Here is a 20,898-nt window from a genome sequence, read left to right as displayed (position 1 = left end):
TACAGAGATAGGGAGGGTTGTAGGGGCTGGAGGAAGTTACAGAGAGAGGGAGCGTTGTAGGGGCTGGAGGAGGTTACAGAGATAGGGAGGGTTGTAGGGGCTGGAGGAGGTTACAGAGATAGGGAGGGTTGTAGGGGCTGGAGGAGGTTACAGAGAGGAAAGGTTGTAGGAGGTGGAGGAGGTTATAGAGATTGGGAGGGTTGTAGGGACTGGAGGAAGTTAGAGATGGGGAAGGTTGTAGGGACTGGAGGAGGTTACAGAGATAGGGAGGGTTGTAGGAACTGGAGCAGGTTACAGAGATGGAGAGGGTTGTAGGGGCTGGATGAAGTTACAGAGTTAGGGTTGTAGGGCTGGAGGAGGTTACAGAGATAGGGAGGAGGTGTGGTGGGATTTGAAAACAAGGATAAAATGGAGGCGATGCTGGACTGGGAGCCATGTGGGTCAGCGAGCACAGGGGGTGATGGGTGAACAGAGACTCGGTGCGATTTAGGACATGGGATGGGGGAGCAGCAGACTTTGGGATGAGCTGAAGTTTCCAGAGAGCAGCCAGGAGAGCGATGGAATAGTCGGGTCTGAAGGTAACGATGATGCGGATGATGGTTTTCCACAGAGGATGAGACAAAGATGGAGTGGAGCGACTTTACGGAGATGACAATGGGCGGAGTGATGGAGTGGATATGAGATAGGAAACACATCTCAGGGATCGAACATGAAACTGAGTTTGTGAACGAATTGGCTTCATCTCAGAGTGTACCAGGGAGCGGGATGGAGTCGTTCGCTATGGAAAAGGAGTTTGGAGCGGGAACCAAGAACAATGGCTTCAGTCTGCGTAATATTTACTTGGGGGAAATTACTTTGATAGGTTTGCCGATCTGCCCACAGCTTCCTCTCTTTCTCTCTCTCTGTGATATCAAAAACCTAGAGCTCAACTGCCCTATCTCTCCCCACCTATGCATAGTGGCAGCAGTGTTTCCATCTGATGCACTGCAGCAACTCGCCAAGGCTCCTATGACAGTGCCGCCAAAACCCGCCACCTCTTCCACTAGAAGGACAAGGGGGAACACCCACCACCTGCAAGTTTCCTCTGTGAGCCCCCCAGACACACACACAAACATCCCGACCTGAAAATATATTGGCCGTTCCCTCACTGTCGCTGGGTCAGAATCCTGGAACTCCCTAACAGGGACTGCAGTGATTCAAGAAGGCATGGCGGCAATTAGGAATGGGCAATAAATGCTGGGCCTAGCCAGTGAAGCCAGGGAGTGGGTGTTTACACTCCCTGAACCCGCAAAGCCATTGCGAATTGACTAACTCCCACATCAAGAGACACAGAGGCAAATAGCATGGGTCCCCTCTGTACACGGTGAAAGAATTTCTGCTCTGAACCCCACCCCCAGAAGTCTCAGGCCTAGGAACCACAGAATCATCAACTCACAATCAAAATCTAGCTGGCAGGGACGCACTTACCCGTGGCAACTCGTAGAATAATGCAAGGTCCAAGAAGGGCACTCAGCCCATTAAATCCATGCTGGCCATTCTAAAGTACTATCCACTTGCCCCGTGACCCTGTCCATTCTTCCTTTTTAGATAAAGATCCCGATTCCGCCTTTGGAAAGCCTTGATTGATCCTGCCTCCTCCACTCTCTCAGGCAGCGGCATCCAGATCCTAACCACTCGCTGCGTGAAAATGTTTCTCCTTGTGTCCCCATCGCTCCTTCCTCCGAATGCCTTCAATCTCTGGACCCACCCCCCCACCAGTTCCTGATCTTCTCATCAATGGGAACAGTTTCTCTCTTTGTACTCTGTCCCAGAACCCCCCACGTCCCCTCATGTTTGTGAAAACTTCAATCAAATTACCCTTCGACCTTCTCGTCTGAAGAGAACAGCCTTGGCTTCTCCAATCTGTCCACGGAGTTGAAGACCCCTCATCCTTGGACCCGTCCTCGTCAATCTTTCCCGCTCTATCTCTCTCGCTCTCTCTGTCTGTCTCACTCTCTATCACCCTCTACCTATCTCTATCTCTCTCTATTGCTTGCTCTGACATTCTGTCTCTAACTCCGTCATCCTCTCGATTTATCTCAGTCCCTATCTCTCTCTCTATTGCTCTCTCTTTCTGACTCTCCCTCCCTCACTCTCTGTACATCTCTCTCTGTCCATCACCCTCTCTATCTCACTCTCTCTCCCTATTCCTCCTCCCCGTCGAGCCCCCAATCTCTCTCTCTCTCTCCCTGTCTTTCTCTCTCTTTCCCTCTATTCCTTAAGTCTCGCTCCCACTATCCCTCTCTCTGTCTCTCTCGCTGTAGCTTCCTCTATCCCTTTCTCCCCTCTGTATCCTTCTCTCTCCCTCTACCCATCTGTTTCTCCCTCTATCTCTCCCTCTATGTCTCTCTGGTTCTCCTTCTCTGTTTCTCCCCCTATCTGTCCCTCTATCTCTCCCTGGCTCGCTCTCCCACTCTCCCCTAAAGGCTAGAATCACACAGCATTCCACAATCACTGACAAATCACACACAGTAATGACCCAGCCCCCACCCCGCTCACACACTCTTTCACCTACGTAGAGAACGTGGCCCTGCTGGCTGCTTTCAGCTTCCGTGTTTTCCTGCTGTATTCCAGTTTGACAGCCCTCTCCAGCGCGGAGCTAATAGACGGCATACTCAGACGAGCCATGGCTGGAGGTAATGTCAGCCCGGCTGCAAGGTATTGACAGAGAGTGAGAGAGCTCAGTGCCTCGGTCAAGGTCTAACTTCCAAACAAGATGAAAAACAAACGTCCGGTCAGGAACCTCCCAGAAAGTCCATCAAACAGCCTAGCCGGGGACATACAGAGTCTGAGAACCAATCCCTGCCCAGCAGCTACAGGCCTGTCCGCCCGCCCCCTGGCCTGAAGCCCAGACAACAAAATCAACACAGCTCACAACTCCACATACACACACTGCATTCCATATACAAACAATGTACTCCATATACGCTCTAGAGACACACATTGCACTCCAGATACACACAATGTACTCCATATACACACACTGCACTCCAGATACACACAGTGCACTCCATATACACACACTGCACTCCATATACACACAGTGCCCTCCATATACGCTTTAGAGACACACAATGCACTCCAAATACACACACTGCCCTCCAAATACACTCTGTATACAAACACTCCACTCCATATACACTCTAAAGACACATACCGCACTCCACATATACTCCATGTACTCACACTGCACTCCACATATACTCCATGTACACACACTGCACTCCACATACATTCTATATACAAACACTGCACTCCATATATGCTCTAGAGACAGACATCGCACTCCAGATACATACACCACACTCCACATATACTCCATGTACTCACACTGCACTCCACATATACTCCATGTACTCACACTGCACTCCACATATATTCCATGTACACACACTGCCCTCCACATACACTCTATATACAAACACTGCACTCCATATATGCTCTAGAGACAGACATCGCACTCCAGATACACACACTGCACTCCGGCTACACACACTGCGCTCCATATACACACAGTGCACTCCATATACACTCTAGAGAGTCACACCACACTCCAGATACACACACTGCACTCCACATATATTCCATATGCACACACTACTCCACATACACTCTATATACATACACTGCACTCCATATACACTTTAGAAACACACACCGCACTCCATACACAATCCATATACACACACTGCACTTCACAAACATGCCATATACACACACCACACCCCCCATACACTCCATGTACACACACTGCACTCCACATACACTTCATACACACACACTGCACTCCACATACACTCCATATCCACACACCGCACTCCATATACTTCATATATACACACTGCAGTCCACATACACTTCATATACACACACTCCACTCCACACACTGCACTCCACATGGGGGGCACGGTAGCACAGTGGTTAGCACAGTTACTTCACAGCTCCAGGGTCCCAGGTTCGATTCCCGGCTTGGCTCACTATCTGTGCGGAGTCTGCATGTTCTCCCCGTGTCTGTGTGGGTTTCCTCCCACAGTCCAAAGATGGGCAGGTTAGGCGGATTGGCCATGCTAAAATGCCCTTAGTGTCCAAAAGGTTTAGGTGGGGTTACTGGGTTACAGGGATAGGGTGGAGGTGTGAGCTCAGGTAGGGTGCTCTATGGCCTCCTTCTGCACTGTAAATTCTATGATTCTATGATAGCACAGTATTTAACAAATTATGTTGACATGGGATGTTTCTCTTAAGGTAAAAACACTATACAAATGAGCGGCACGGTAGCACAGTGGTTAACACTGTTGCTTCACAGCGCCAGGGATTCAGGTTCGATTCCTGGTTTTGGTCACTGTCTGCGCGGAATCGGCAAGTTCTCCCCGTGTCTGCGTGGGTTTCCTCCGGGTTTTCCGGTTTCCTCCCACAAGTCCTGAAAGACATGCTTATTAGATGAATTTTCCCTCAATGTACCGAACAGACACCGTAGTATGGCGACTAGGGGATTTTCACTGTAACTTCATTGCAGTATAATGTAAGCCTATTTGTGACACTATTAAAGGTTATTATTATTACATTCACTCCATATACATCATGTACAAACACTGCACTCCACATTTACTCCATATACACACACTGCACTCCATATATACACACCACAATCCACATACACTCCTTACACACACACCACACTCTATATATACATGCTGCACTCCATATATACACACCACACTCCATATACACACTGCACTCCACATACACTCACATACGTACACACACACCCCACTCCATATTCACACACCGCACTCCATATACACACACTGCACTCCACATACACTCACATACATACACACACCCCCCACTCCATATTCACACACCGCACTCCATATACACACACACCACTCCACATACACTCCATATACATACACTGCACTGCATAATCACACACCGCACACCAAATACTCACACCACACTCCAAATACAGACCACATACACACACTGTACTCCACATACACTCCATATACACACACCACACTCATGTACAACATATATACACCGGCACTCCATGTATACTCCCTCCAGTCTATACAAAGTCCCCCAACAATATACACGCTCTCTATTCCATATCCACTGCCTCTCACTCCCCCATTGAACCCTATTCTCTATGTCTCCTCTCTATCCCTTACTCACGCTCTCTCTTTCTATCTCTGATTCCTACTCTCCCTCTATCCCTGACTCCTACGCTCCTTCCATTCCTTTTAAAAAATATATTTTTATTGATCATATTTTCACCATACAAAAGAAAAACGAAAACAACCCCAACAATATAAAAAAAGGAAACAATCCCCCCAAACCCTGGACGAAATTCTCCCGAAACGGCGCGATGTCCGCCGACTGGCGCCCAAAACGGCGCCAATCAGACGGGCATCGCGCCGCCCCAAAGGTGCGGAATGCTCCGCATCTTTGGGGGCCAAGCCCCAACATTGAGGGGCTAGGCCGACGCCGGAGGAATTTCCGCCCCGCCAGCTGGCGGAAACGGCCTTTGTTGCCCCGCCAGCTGGCGCGGAAATGACATCCCCGGGCGGCGCATGCGCGGGAGCGTCAGCGGCCGCTGACAGTTTCCCACGCATGCGCAGCGGAGGGAGTCTCTTCCGCCTCCACCATGGTGGAGAACGTGGCGAAGGCGGAAGGGAAAGAGTGCCCCCACGGCACAGGCCCACCCGCGGATCGGTGGGCCCCGATTGCGGGCCAGGCCACCGTGGGGGCACCCCCCGGGGCCAAATCGCCCCGCGCCCCCCCCAGGACCCTGGAGCCCGCCCACGCCGCCTTATCCCGCCGTTCAAAAGGTGGTTTAATCCACGCTGGCGGGACAGGCAATTTATTGGCGGGACTTCGGCCCATCCGGGCCGGAGAATCGAACGGGGGGGCCGCCAACCGCCGCGGCCCGATTCCCGCCCCCGCCGAATATCCGGTGCCGGATACTTCAGCAACCGGCAGGGGCGGGATTCACGGCAGCCCCCGGTGATTCTCCAACCCGGCGGGGGGTCGGATAATGACGCCCCCTATCTCCCCCGATACCCCCCTCATGTTGTGTTGCCCTATTATGTATTTTCTTTTTGATTTATTTTATTTTCATGTACTTAATGATCTGTTGAGCTGCTCGCAGAAAAATACTTTTCACTGTACCTCGGTACACGTGACAATAAACAAATCCAATCCAATCAACAGTCATTGGTAACTAACTCCCAAAGGTGCTTAATAAACAAACCCCGAGAATCGTACAACCCCTCCTTTGCCGCCGCCCCCCCCCCCCCTCCCCCCCCAGCTCAAACTTCTCCAGGATCGAAAACTCCAGCAAGGTTCCCCCCCCTACACACACCGAGGCACAGGGTGGAGAGACTTGCCTCCACCCTAACAAGACCCGCCTATGAGCGATCAGTGAGTTGAAGACTAAACCATCCGCCTCCGATCCCGCCTGCAACTCAGGACGGTCCGACACCCCAAATATGGCTTTCACGGACCGGGCTCCACATCCATGTGCAAAACCCCCGATATTGTGCAAAATACTGTCCTCCAAAACCTTTCCAGCTTTGGGCAGGACCAAAACATATGAATGTGGTTTGCTGTGCCCCTCCCACATCGCTCACAGACATCCTCCACCAACCCGAACAGCCGACTCATCCTTGATTTTGTGAGGTGCGCCCTATGTGCGACTTTCAGCTGTATCAGCCCCAGCCTCGCACACGAGGTCAAGGCATTCAGCTTCTGCCACCTCACACCACAATTCCTCTTCAATCGCCCTATCCCCGCTCTTCCTCCCACTTTGCTTTAATTCCCGACATAGATAACTGTCATAGAACATAGAACATACAGTGCAGAAGGAGGCCATTCGGCCCATCAAGTTTGCACCGACCCACTTAAGCCCTCACTTCCACCCTATCCCCGTAACCCAATAACCCCTCCTAACCTTTTTGGCCACGAAGGGCAATTTAGCATGGCCAATCCAACTAACCTGCACGTCTTTGGACTGTGGGAGGAAACCGGAGCACCCGCAGGAAACCCACGCAGACACGGGGGAGAACGTGCAGACTCCACACAGAAAGTGACCCAGTGGGGAATCGAACCTGGGACCCTGGCGCTGTGAAGCCACAGTGCTAGCCACTTGTGCTACTGTGCTGCCCTGCTGTCCTCCAATAGCCTCCCATTTTTACCATTCAAGTATTTTTCTAATTCCCCTTTTGAGGGTTAATCTACACCCACCGCCCATTTGGGCAGAGTCTTCTAGATTACAACAACTCTCTATCTAAAAAAAACCTCTCATCTACCCTTGCCCCCGGTTCTTTATGGAGCTTCTTCAGTGGTTAATCCAGAACAGTGCCACACAAGTGCTAGGCAGTGACCATCTCCAACAAGAGGGGATCTAACCATCATCCCTTGACATTCAATGGCATTACCATTGCTAAATCCCCACAATCAACATCCTGGGGGTTACCATTGACCAGAAACTGAAACTGGACCCAGTCATATAAATATTGTGGCTACCAGAGCAGGCCAGAGGCTGGGAATCCTGCAGAGAGTAACTCACTTCCTGACTCCCCCCAAAGCCTGTCCACCATCTACGAGGCACAAGTCAGGTGTGTGATGGAATCATAGATCATATATCATAGACTTTACAGTGTAGAAGGAGGCCATTCGGCCCATCGAGTCTGCACCACTCTCGGAAAGTGCACCCTACTTAAGCCCACGCCTTTACCCTATCCCTGTAACTCAGTAACCCCACCTAACCTTTTTGGTCACTAAGGGCAATTTAGCATGGCCAATCCACCTAACCTGCACATCTTTGGACTGTGGGAGGAAACCTACGCAGACACGGGGAAAACGTGTAGACTCTGCACAGACAGTGACCCAAGCTGGGAATCGACCTTGGGACCCTGGAGCTTGAATCAACTGTGCTAACCATTGTGCTACCGTGCTGCCCTCACGGAATACTCGTCTCACTCGCCTGGATGAGCGCGGCTCCAACAACATTCGAGAAGCTCGAGACCATCCAGGAGCCCCGCTCGATCGACAAGCTAACCACTACTTTCAACATCCACTCCCTCCACCCACCAACGCAGAGCGACAGCCATGTATACCATCTACAAGATGCACTGCAGCCACTCGCCAAGGGTCCTTCAACAGCACCAACCAAACCCGCCACCTCTACCCCCTAGAAGGACAACGCCCACTGCCTGTAAGTCCCCCTCTCCGAGCCCCACCACACATACACCATCCCAACTTGGAAATATATCGGCCGTTTCATCACTGTCAGTGGGTCAGAATCCTGAAACTCCCTCCCGAACAGCACTGTGGGTGTACCTAGACCACACGGGGACTTCAAGATGGCGACTCACCCACCACCTTTTCGAGGGGCAATTAAGGATGGGCAACAAATGCTGGGGCCGGCCAATGACGCTCCACATCCTGGGAATGAATACATTTTTAAAAATTCCATTTGAACATTGCATCTCAAGCACAGCACAGCTCGGGACCAGGTTCGGATCTGAGATTCATCTGATGTCAAATTCCTGAGCCTGCTTTGAACGTCTGGTCCAGGGAGTCAGAAATGTTTAACTCCACCTGCGAATGCATCTCGCTTGAACTTGTGGAACTGCCGGACTTGTGAAGGAGGCCATGTGAACGCCACAGCATCTGAAACATTCCCAGCTGTGTGCACTGAAGGGCTGGGGAAGGGCAAAGGGCCCTCGCATTTAAAACTATGAGATTTCACATCCGGCCCTTCACATCCATAGCCCAACATGGATGTCAGTGGGGAGGAAAACAGAGAACTCTGTTTTAGATAGGGGAAAAGAGGGGGCGGCACGGTGGTGCAGTGGTCAGCACTGCTGCCTCATGACGCCGAGGACCCAGGTTCGATCCCGGCCCTGGGCCACTGTCCGTGTGGAGTTTGCACATTCTCCCCGCGTCTGTGTGGGTCTCACCCCCACAACCCAAAGATGTGCAGGGTAGGTGGATTGGCCACACTACATTGCCCCTTAATGGGAAATTTTTCAAAAAAGACAGATGAAAAGAGAGAGACAGAGAGGGACACAGGGAGAGACAGAGACAGGACAAAGAGAAACTGATAGAGAGAGACAGACAGCGAGATAGGGACACAGCGACAGAGCGAGAGATAGAGGCAAATAAAAACAGTGAGAGGCAGAGAGAGAAAAGGAGAAAGATAGATACATGAAAGACAGAGAGTGGGGAGAGACGGGGAGATAGAGGGAGGAGGAAAAACAGAGAGAGACAGAAAGGGGTAGAGAGCGACCTATAGATAGAGTGAGTGAGATGCTGGGAGAGAGAAAAAGAGAGACAAACAAAGATGGACAGAGAAAAAGAAACAGACAGACAGAGAGGGAGAGAGAAGGAAAGAGAGAGAGAGAGATGGCTAGATAGCAGATCGGTGACTGAAACAGAGACAAGGCGGTGGGGCGGGGGTGGTGAGGGAAACCCGTGAGATTGGGGTGCTTCGGAATCCCAGCCCGCAGGGGGAGGGGGCTGGTGACAGACTTCTGAACATCACAGTCTGAGGCCTCTCTCTCTCTCTCTCTCTCTCTCGAGGGGTTCCCCTCGCAGGCAGTTGGCTTACCATCTCGAGACTCTGTTGTGCAGTGCTGACCGGGTCCTCTCTGACGCACAGTGCAGGCACCACATGCTCGTGTGTGTGTGTGTGTGTGTGTGTGGATGTGGCTCTCACTCTCCCTGTCTCTCTCTCCCTCCCTGATCTCTCAATCCATTTCCGACAGCTGTATGCAGCTTGAGAAGCGAGCTCCTCCCATTGCCAATTCAGGCAGTCTGCCTCTATCCCTACCCCGTTATCAACCCTAACACACACACCCACCACTCCCCCACCCCCGGCATTGACCCTGCATCTCCTGAATACAAGGTGCTCAGGGCTCCTGTTGACAGGACCTCTACTCCACCCACCTCCCCTGTTATTAGAGAGGGCAGAGGTCAGGCCTAGATTGACCTGTAGGCCTCATGTAGTTGTCCTTTACAAGGCCAGTGCTGCCTTTCTGCAGAAAGAGGAACTGAGAGCAACAGAGAGGTTGCCATGGGAGACAGGTCCTTCAGCAAACCCCCTCTTTCTAACTGGACACAACAAACCGGCAGCCTAAATCATGCCCCCCCACCCCATTCACCACCGATTGCCAAGGATCCTTCACTCCTTGGTATCAGAAAAGGTGACGTTTAAAAAAGAACGAGAAAGAGAATCAGGCTGTTCCTGTGTAACAGACACAAAAGGAGGGCTGAATGGGCCTCCTCCAGTTCCTGTGTAACAGGCTCAACAGAGAGGGTGGGGGGCTGAATGGACCTACTCCTGTTCTTATGTCACTGGCTCAAAGGGGGCTGAACGGAACTCCTCGTGTTCCTGTGTAACAGGTTCGTGAGGGAGACTGAACGAACGTCCTCCTATTCCCGTGTAACAGGCTTGAGGGCGAGAACCAGTCCATTTTTGACAAACAGCTGTAGACCTCGGAAAATGGTTTTGTGCAGGGAAGGTCATGTCTTACCAACTTAATAGAATTCTTTGAGGAAGTGACAAAGTTGATTGATGAGGGAAGGGCTGTAGATGTAATATACATGGACTTCAGTAAGGTATTTGATAAGGTTCCCCATGGTAGGCTGATGGAGAAAGTGAAGTCTCATGGGGTCGAGGGTGTACGAGCTAGATGGATAAAGAATGGCTGGGCAACAGGAGACAGAGAGTAGTAGTGGAAGGGAGTTTCTCAAAATGGAGAACTGTGACCAGTGGTGTTCCACAGGGATCCGTGCTGGGACCACTGTTGTTTGTGATATACATAAATGATCTGGAGGAAGGTATAGGTGGTCTGATTAGCAAGTTTGCAGATGACACTAATATTGGTGGAGTAGCAGATAGTGAAAGGGACTGTCAGAGAATACAGCAGAATATAGATAGATTGGAGAGTTGGGCAGAGAAATGGCAGATGGAGTTCAATCCGAGCAAATGCGAGGTGATGCATTTTGGAAGATCCAATTCAAGACCGAACTATACGGTAAATGAAAAAGCCCTGGGGAAAATTGATGTACAGAGAGATCATTTCATTTCATTTCATCTGGGTGTTCAGGTCCATTGTACCCTGAAGGTGGCTGCGCAGGTCGATAGAGTAGTCAAGAAGGCATATTGCATGCTTTCCTTCATTGGAAGGGGTATTGAGTACAGGAGTTGGCAGGTCATGTTACAGTTGTATAAGATTTTGGTTCGGCCACATTTGGAATACTGCGTACAGTTCTGGTCGCCACATTGTGGTAAAACTGTGTTCTGATATTAGAGGTTGTATGGTAGAACCTGCACTACAGGTTCACCTGTGGCCCCTGCATGCTAGCTCCATCCAGGAGGTGGGTTATAAATATGCGTGGCCTCCAACTCGCAGCCATTTCGCCAGCTGCTGAGGGAGGCCACACATCTGATACTAATAAAGCCTCAGTTTGGATTCAACTTCGTCTCCAGTCAAATTGATCGTGCCTCACACATTACCAAAAGGATGTGGATGCTTTGGAGAAGGTGCAGAGGAGGTTCACCAGGATGTTGCCTGGTATGGAGGGCGCTAGCTATGAAGAGAGGTTCAGTAGATTAGGATTATTTTCATTAGAAAGACGGAGGTTGAGGGGGGACCTCATTGAGTCTACAAAATCATGAGAGGTATAGACAGAGGCAAGAAGCTTTTTCCCAGAGTGGGGGACTCAATTACTAGGGGTCACGGGTTCAAGGTGAGAGGGTGTGGTGATACACCACTGTACTTCCCTAGCATTGTACATAGTTATATAATAGTTGTGTGTAACGTGGCCCTGTAAATCCTGTGTATTGTACTGTGTATTGTACTGTAGCTCTGTAGAGGTTCGGTCACCTGTGTGTAACCTGACCTGGCCAAGGAAAGCTCCGCCTTGGCCACTCCCCCGGGAGTTAGGTATAAGACCCAGCTTCTGAGAACCTGACCCATTTTGTCTGGGGTCGTCTGTGTCGGGTAAGCTTCCTATGTAGTGTATTAAAGCCTTGGTTAAAGTCTCACATGTCTTTGTGGTTCTTGACGCTTAGTGCATCAGAGGGGAAAAGTTTAAGGGAGATATGCGTGGAAAGTTCTTTACACAGAGGGTGGTGGGTGCCTGGAGTGCATTGCCGGCGGAGGTGGTCGAGGTGGGCACGATAGCGTCATTTAAGATGTATCTAGACAGATACATGAATGGGCAGGGAGCAGAGGGATACAGATCCTTAGAAAATAGGCAACAGTTTTAGACAGTTTTGGAGGGCCAAAGGGCCTGTTCCTGTGCTGTAATTTTTCTTTGTTCTTTGTTCTCTAAAACCAGTTTAACGATTTTTCCCTTGGCATCCGTGGAATGCAGTTAATACTTGGAGGCGTGGCTCACTGTTGGAAAGCCGACTTCAGAATTCCTGGGAGAGCTGCTTCTGCATCTTTCCCCATTCTCTCAATTCCTCAAAAGCTGAATCACACTCACTTCCCCACCCTGGAAACCTCAATGAGATTATGCACAGGACTGACAGAGCCTTCAGACATGGGAGCTATGTTGTCCAGTTCCTTTTCCATCTCTATCTCTCTCCCTCTCTCTAACTCTGCGAGCTAGTAAATAGCCACATAGAAATATGTGTGCGTGCCAAATGGCAACGTGACTAACACAGCGGAAAGCCTCATGGCCTAAGGGATGCCGAGCCTCATCCGCAGGCTCGAAAGGAGCCTCTTCCTGTTCCTGTGTAACAGGCTCGAGGGGGGTTCTTGTCGACTTGTGTCCGCCATCGCCTCACTTGCTCGTGGTGCGTCTCCATCAAGAGTATGTGTCTCTTGGGACACGGAGAGGTTGACTTGACACTCCTGGCTGAGTGGGATATCGTGCAACAGAGATTTGACCGTCACTCACTCTGTCATTACCTCAAGCGTCGCCTCAACTCCCGGGGCGGGGGGGCGGGGGGGGGGGGGGGGGGGGGGAGAAATGCAAGGAGAAATAGATTGCCGAAGGACCAACGTTGGTAGAAACCAAGGAGAGAAATAATATGGCAGTCAGGTAGAACTACAAAAGGGATTTTGAAAGAGAGATCTGCTCAGAGGAAAAGTCATGCATGAAGAAAAATTGTGAAAATGTGGCGTTCACACAGGCTCGGTATTTAACACAAGGGATGATCAATCGAGAAGGTATTTCCACAAGCGTTGTCAGGAGGGCAGGATATTTGTACAGAGTGAACAAAAATCCTCCATCTTCTCCGAATACTGGCCAGGTTACTCACCCAGTACACACCTTCCAGCAGTGCGGCGCTCCCTCAGCACTGACTGTCTGACAGTGCGGTGCTCCCTCAGAACTGAACCTCTGACAGTGAGGCACTCCCTCAGTACTGACCCTCTGACAGTGCGGCATTCCCTCAGTACTGACCCTCCGACAGTGTGACGGTCCCTCGGCACTGTCCTTACGACAGTACGGCTCTCCCTCAGTATTGACAGTGCGGCGCTCGCTCAGTACTGACTCTCTGACAGTGCGGCGCTCCCTCAGCACTGACTCTCCAACAGTGCGGCGCTCCCTCAGCACTGACCCTCTGACAGTGCGGCCTGCGCACCCCGGGGGTCTCCGTTGCTACTTCTGCGGTCAGCAGAAGCACCCCCGCCAACACTGCCTGGCCTGCACTGCAGTTTGTAAAGCCTGCAGTAAAAAGGGCCACTTCGCGGCGGTGTGCCAGGCCCGCACAGTCGCTGCGATTGTGCCCGCTATCGCCCACTCCCCCACGCCAGACGCACGATGGGAGCCACCATCTTCTCCTCCCGGGTCCCTGTGCGACCAATGGGCGCCGCCATCTTGTCCCCCTTCGGCCATGGGCGCCGCCATCTTGTCCTGACCCCGCAATGGGCGCCACCATCTTGTCCCCCACAGGCTCTCCGGACATCCCGACATCGGAACCACACACGCTCGCCACCCGAAGCATCCGATGGCTATCCGCAGCTTGCTTCGATGACGCTGGACCAATCTCGCCTGCACAACCTGGCCACCGCGTCGACGACAGTGAAAATCAACGGCCACGCGACCTCGTGTCTGCTGGACTCCGGGAGCACCGAAAGCTTCGTTCACCCAGATACGGTAAGGCGCTGCTCCCTCGTGGTCCACCCTGCCAATCAAATGATCTCCCTAGCCTCCGGATCCCACTCCGTCCCGATCCGAGGTTTTGTACAGTCACCCTCACGGTCCAGGGCATAGAATTTAGTAACTTTCGCCTCTATGTCCTTCCTAATCTCTGCACTGCACTCCTGTTGGGCCTGGACTTCCAGTGCAACCTCCAGAGCCTCACCCTCAAATTCGGCGGCCCTTACCCCCCCTTACCGTTTGCGGCCTCGCGACCCTCAAGGTCGATTCCCCCTCCCTTTTTGCCAATCTAACTGCGGATTGCAAGCCTGTTGCCACTAGGAGCAAACGGTACAGCACCCAGGACAAGACCTTCATCAGGTCCGAAGTCCAACGGCTGCTTAAGGAGAGTATTATCGAGGCCAGCAACAGCCCTGGAGAGCCCAAGTGGCAGTGGTTAAAACTGGGGAGAAACACAGGATGGTCGTGGACTACAGCCAGACCATCAATCGGTACACGCGGCTCGACGCGTACCCCCTCCCACGCATATCTGATATGGTCAATCAGATTGCGCAGTACCGGGTCTTCTCAACAATTGACCTGAAATCCGCCTACCACCAGCTCCCCATCCGGAAGTCGGACCAACCATACACTGCCTTCGAGGCGGACGGTCGCCTCTACCACTTCCTTAGGGTCCCTTTCGGTGTCACAAATGGGGTCTCGGTCTTCCAAAGAGTGATGGACCGAATGGTCGACCAGTACGGTTTCCGTACTTAGACCTTTCCGTACTTAGATAATGTCACCATCTGCGGCCATGACCAGCAGAACCACGATGCCAACCTTGATAAATTCCTCCGCACTGCCACTCTTCTCAACCTGACCAACAACAAAGAGAAGTGTGTGTTCAGCACGACCCGGTTAGCTATTCTCGGCTATATAGTGCAAAACAGACTTCTCGGGCCCTACCCCAACCGCATGGCGCCCCTTCATGGAACTTCCCCTCCCCCACTGCCCCAAGGCCCTCAAACGCTGCCTGGGGTTCTTTTCCTACTACGCTCAGTGGGTCCCAAACTATGTGGACAAGGCCCGCCCACTCATTCAGTCCATCCAATTCCCCCTTGTGGCCGAGGCACAGCATGCTTTCGCCCGCATCAGAGCAGACATCGCCAAGGCCGGGATGCGTGCAGTGGACAAGTCACTGCCTTTCCAAGTAGAAAGTGACAGGGGATCCTCATTCATGAGCGATGAGCTGCGTCACTTCCTGCTCAGCAGGGGTGTAGCCTCCAGCAGGACGACCAGCTACAACCTCCCGGGAAACGGGCAAGTAGAACCGGAGAATGGGACGGTTTGGAGGGCCATCCAGCTGGCCCTACGGTCCAGGACACTTCCAGCCTCTCGCTGGCAGGAGGTCCTCCCTGACGCTCTGCACTCCATCCGGTCACTATTGTGCACGCCATTAATAACACACCCCATGAACGTATTTTTACCTTCCCCAGGAAGTCCACATCCGGGGTGTCGCTCTCGACTTGGCTCGCTGCTCCAGGACTGGTCCTTCTCCGTAGGCACGTCCGACTCCACAAGGCCCCTTGGTGGACAGGGTTCACCTGCTCCACGCCAACCCTCAATATGCCTACGATGAGTTCCCCGACGGCCGCCAAGATACTGTCACACTCAGGGACCTGGCACCGTCAGGTTAACCCCAACACACCCCCCCACCAATGCGCCTCCCACCGCGCCGCCAATATTGACCCCACCTCTCCCCTCCCCTTTTCTGCACAAGAGGATGAAGAGAACTTCTGCACGCTCCCGCAGTTTCCCGATGACGGGTCAGCATCAGCACCTCCACCACCGCCAGCACCGACTTCGCCGCCACCGTTACGCCGCTCCCAACGAAGCACCAAAGCACTGGACTGGCTGAACCTTTGACGGACTCCAGACCGTCAACATGGACTTTTCTTTCCCTACCACTGTACATAATTGCACTAATTGTATATAGTTTCACGTCACCCCCGCCAGACTCATTTTTAACAGGGTGAATGTGGTGAACCACTTCAATAGGAGATGTAAGGTAGGACCTGCACTACAGGTTTGCCGGTAGCTCCTGCCGGCTGACTCCGCCCACGGAGAACTGTATAAATATGCATGACCTCCAGTGCCCTGCCATTTCGCCAGCTGCAGCAGGAGGCCACGCATCTGACTGTAATAAAGCCACAGTTGTACCCAACTTTAGTCTTTGTGCAATTGATCGTGCATCAGCGTGCTGATAACGAGGATGATAGTTGGAGCCCTCACTATCTACCCCCTGGTCAGGGTGTGAGTGGGAGAGGCTGGAGGACCAAGAAAGACAAAGTGGATGAGGCAGGGCAGTCTGCGGTCTACACCCATCATCAGCCGAGGAGCCAGAGACAGAGGGGAAAATGTTCCAGGCTCCCCTCCTCTCTTCTCCCCTCTCCCCCACTTCCCACCTCCGCGGGCATTCCACAGAGGAGAGCTTGCAATCAGCTCCCTTTCTGCTCCCGAGAGTCAGGCTGTTCGCTGTGGAAGGCATCGCTGACCGGGCCCATCAATTTACCTGGGAAGAGGCATCAGTCTCTCGTTTTCGTGAGCAGTGTTGGCTCACCGACTGCAGAGTGCATCGCAGCACAGCCCCGATTGTTCCTATGTCGACCTGTGACGAGAGGACGTTTCACAGGAAGGGGGTCACTGAGCAGCAGGAGCTGCCTGGCAGGGCTAGCGGGGGTTGGAGGGCTGGCAGGGAGACTGGGACAGAGTAAAGGAAGGTGAGTGTGAACCCCCTGCCCCACCGCACAGACTCTGGCTGGAGGATACAGGCGCTATTGCTCCATTGAGCAGACAGTGATCGAAAACTAAATCATTGCGCCCTCACTCACGTGTGACCAGTTCTCACTTTCCCCAATCGCCCCTGCCTGGGCTCCACCTGGAGCTTCAGTTGCACATCAGAGTCTCTTGTGTTATCTCTCTCACTCTGCCACTACCCCCGCATCCCAAACTGCAAATGTGTGACACAGAGACAGACAGACAGAGAGAGAGACAGACAGACAGACAGAGAGAGACAGACAGACAGAGACAGACAGAGAGAGAGACAGACAGAGAGAGAGAGAGAGGGAGAGAGAGAAACAGGCAGAGAGAGAAGGGAGACGGACAGAGAGAGGGCCAGAGAGAGACAGACAGACAGAGAATGACCGAGAGGGAGAGAGAGAAACAGACAGACAGAGAAACGGACAGAGAGAGAGGGTCAGAGAGAGAGAGAGAGAGATAAAGAGAGGGAGATAGACAAAGAGAGAGAGAAAAAGTCAGAGAGAGCATGAGAGAGACAGCATGAGATAGACAGCAGCATGAGGCAGAGAGAGTGAGACAGAGAGCAAGAGTCCGAGAGAGATACAGAGAGTGAGAGAAGGATGGACAGAGTGAAGGTGGAGACAACAGGGAGAGTGAGAGAGTTAAGCCTTCAGTAGAGAAACTAGTTCTCGATGGTTGGGGGAGCCCAGGTCTAGTGGGCAGGATTTTCTAATCCTGCGGCAGAGTGTCCATGCCGTCGTAAACGCCGTTGCGTGTTATGATGGCGTGAACGTGCCGCTGTCGGGACTAATTCTGCCCCCTACAGGGGGCCAGCACGGCGCTGGAGCGGTTTGCGCCGCTCCAGCTGCCGATCCCGGCACGAACTGCGCCGCGGGATCCGCGCATGCGCAGTGGGCTCCTTTAATGCGCCGGCCCCGACGCAACATGGCGCAGAGCTACAGGGGCCGGCGCGTAGGAAAGGAGGTCTCCAACCAGAGAGGCCGGCCCGCAGATCGGTGGGCCCCGATCGCAGGCCAGGCCCCATTGGTGCCCCCCCCCCCGGAGTCGAACCCCCCCTCCACCCCCACAGTCTGCCACCCGACACTTCAACCCCGAGGTCCCGCTGGCTCAGAGCAGGTTAGAACGGCACCGGTGGGATTTGTTTTTTTTTTAGCCCGGTCGTTCCTGACCCGGAAATCGGCCGGCGCCGCGCCAACCACTCACGTGCCGGCGTTGGGGCGGCGTGGCCCGGTCACGGGGATTCTCCGGCGCGGCCCAGGGCTGTGAGAATCCCGCCCAGTGTCTCTCAGTACAGACCCACCAACAGTACGGTGATCCCTCAGCACTGACCCTCCAACAGTGCAGAGCACCCTCAGTACTGACCCTCCGACAGTGAAAAATACCCTCAGTACTGACCCTCTGACAGTGAAAAATACCCTCAGTACTGACCCTCTGACAGTGCGGCGCTCCCTCAGCACTGACCCTCTGACAGTGTGGCACTCCCTCAGCACTGAACCTCCAACAGTGCGGTGCTCCCTCAGCACTGACCCTCCGACATTGCGGCGCTCCCTCAGTACTAACCCTTTGACCTTACGGCGCTCCCTCAGCACTGACCCTCCAACAGTGCAGAGCACCCTCAGTACTGACCCTCCGACAGTGAAAAATGCCCTCAGTACTGACCCTCTGACAGTGCAGCGCTCCCTCAGTACTGACCCTTTGACAGTACGGCGCTCCCTCAGCACTGACCCTCTGACTGAGGCACTCCCTCAGAACTGACCCTCTGACAGTGAGGCACTCCCTCAGTACTGACCCTCTGACAGTGTGGCACTCCCTTAGTACTGACCTTAAAAAAGTACGGTGCTCCATCAGGTTTGCCCCTCTGACAGTGCGGCATTCCCTCAGTACCGACCCTCCGATAGTGCGACGGTCCCTCGGCACTGTCCTTACGACAGTACGGCTCTCCCTCAGTACTGACAGTGCGGCGCTCGCTCAGTACTGACTCTCTGACAGTGCGGTGCTCCCTCAGCACTGACCCTCCAACAGTGCGGCGCTCCCTCAGCACTGACCCTCTGACAGTGCGGCACTCCCTCAGTACTGACCCTCTGACAGTGCAGCGCTCCATCAGTACCCACCTTACGACAGTGCGGCGCTCCCTCAGCACTGACCTTATGACAGTACGTTGCTCTGCCACGGGGAGTCTTTCAGCTGAGGCCTATGATCGCAAATGTCAGGGCCGTGTCTCAAACTAGGGTGAGACGGGCAGGCGGGGGACAAATGGCGCTCTACTCTATTACAGTTGTTGCAGTGTTGCCCTGAGCCCTGGTGCTCCTGTTCTGAGCGTCAATCATTGTCCTGAAATATTAATTCTGCTTCTCTCACTCCCACTCTGACTCTCTGTATCTTTCCCTCTCTCTCCCTCTCTTTCTTCCTCTCACTGTCTCTTTCTCCCTCTCTATCTTCTCTCTGTCTCCCTCGCTCTCTGTCTCTCTCTTCATCTTTCTTTTTTAAAATAAATTTAGAGTGCCCAATTATTTTTTTCCCATATGAGGGACAATTTAGCGTGGCCATTCGACCTACCCTGCACATCTTTTTGGGTTGTGGGGGTGAAACCCACGCAAACTCCGCATGGACAGTGACCCAGAGCTGGGATCGAATCCGGGCCCTCACTGTGCCATCCTTCTGTCTCCCTCTCTCTTTCCCTCTCTTTCTCTGTTTTCTCTCTCGATCACTCTTTTTCTCTCTCTGTATCTCTCTCTCTGTCTCTCTCTTTCTCTGTCTCTCCCCTGTTCGGGACCGATAACCGGACTACGTTTATCTGCATTCACTCACCACTTGGCTTCCTGGACATATGGCAATCAGAATATGTCCCGATGGCCCCGTCAGTCACTGAACATGATGTATGGGACGTGGTTCCCCAAGGGTGGGGAACTCCGAAATGTCACCTTGCCTCACTCTGCCCCGCGTTCTACGTCCTCGGCCAGCAAGAACGGATGGCACGTCACCCCTGAGGAAGCGATTGCGCTGCCTCAACCGGCCAATGGCGATGCCCTGAGTGTTGGTTTGTGGTTTCCGAGGGTGGGAGAGAGGCTGTGGCTTGGAGATGACTGAGCGGAAGCTAGGGCCAATAGCACAGGCCTCTGAGCCCAAAAGTGCGCTCTGATGTTTCACACTTAACACCCTGTGGTCACACTTGTGGCTTAACTGGCAGCAGGCCTGACCTCGGAGTTAAAAAAGTCATTGGTTTGAGTCCTGAATCCAGAGGCTCGTGATTTCAGCCCCAACAAGGTTTCCGCACCGGCATCAGTAATGAGGGAGTGCTGCACTGTTGGGAGGGTCAGTGCTGAGAGAGTGCTGCACTGTCGGAGGGACAGTAGTGAGGGAATGCCGCACTGTCGGAGGGTCAGTGCTGAGGGAGAGCTGCATTGTCAGAGGGTCAGTGCTTAGGGTGTGCCGCTATGTCAGAGGGTCAGTGCTGAGGGAGTGCAGCTCTGTCAGAGGGTCAGTGCTGAGGGAATGCTGCACTGTCGGAGGGTCAGTGCTGAGGGAATGCTGCACTGTCGGAAGGTCAGTGCTGAGGGTGTGCCGCTCTGTCAGAGGGTCAGTGCTGAGGGAATGCTGCACTGTTGGAGGGTCAGTGCTGAGGGAATGCTGCACTGTCGGAAGGTCAGTGCTGAGGGTGTGCCGCTCTGTCAGAGGGTCAGTGCTGAGGGAATGCTGCACTGTTGGAGGGTCAGTGCTGAGGGAATGCTGCACTGTCGGAAGGTCAGTGCTGAGGGTGTGCCGCTCTGTCAGAGGGTCAGTGCTGAGGGAGTGCTGCACTGTCGGAGGGACAGTAGTGAGGGAATGCCACACTGTCGGAGGGTCAGTGCTGAGGGAGAGCTGCATTGTCAGAGGGTCAGTGCTTAGGGTGTGCCGCTATGTCAGAGGGTCAGTGCTGAGGGAGTGCAGCTCTGT

At 53.0% G+C, this 20,898-nt stretch overlaps 1 protein-coding gene across 4 annotated transcripts in view; it reads right to left on the bottom strand.

The window, feature by feature from the left end:
* Positions 1-20,898, bottom strand: part of LOC140398961 (IQ motif and SEC7 domain-containing protein 2-like) — a 311,564-nt gene that overhangs the window by 50,238 nt on the left and 240,428 nt on the right. For 2 of the 4 annotated variants that reach the window (XM_072487971.1, XM_072487975.1), the window contains exon 1: positions 2,555-2,772. The exons of 1 other annotated variant lie outside the window; for it this stretch is intronic. In XM_072487971.1, coding sequence (XP_072344072.1) covers positions 2,555-2,667 — 113 coding nt within the window. In that variant the 5' untranslated portion in view covers positions 2,668-2,772. Of the gene's footprint in view, positions 1-1,467; positions 2,304-2,554; positions 2,773-20,898 lie in introns of those variants that run through there. One more of the 4 variants, XM_072487973.1, reaches the window with a different exon arrangement.

This window comes from Scyliorhinus torazame, chromosome 22 (assembly GCF_047496885.1).
Source record: "Scyliorhinus torazame isolate Kashiwa2021f chromosome 22, sScyTor2.1, whole genome shotgun sequence".
NCBI classification, from domain to species: domain Eukaryota; kingdom Metazoa; phylum Chordata; class Chondrichthyes; order Carcharhiniformes; family Scyliorhinidae; genus Scyliorhinus; species Scyliorhinus torazame.
This window is presented reverse-complemented; position numbering and strand designations above follow the sequence as displayed.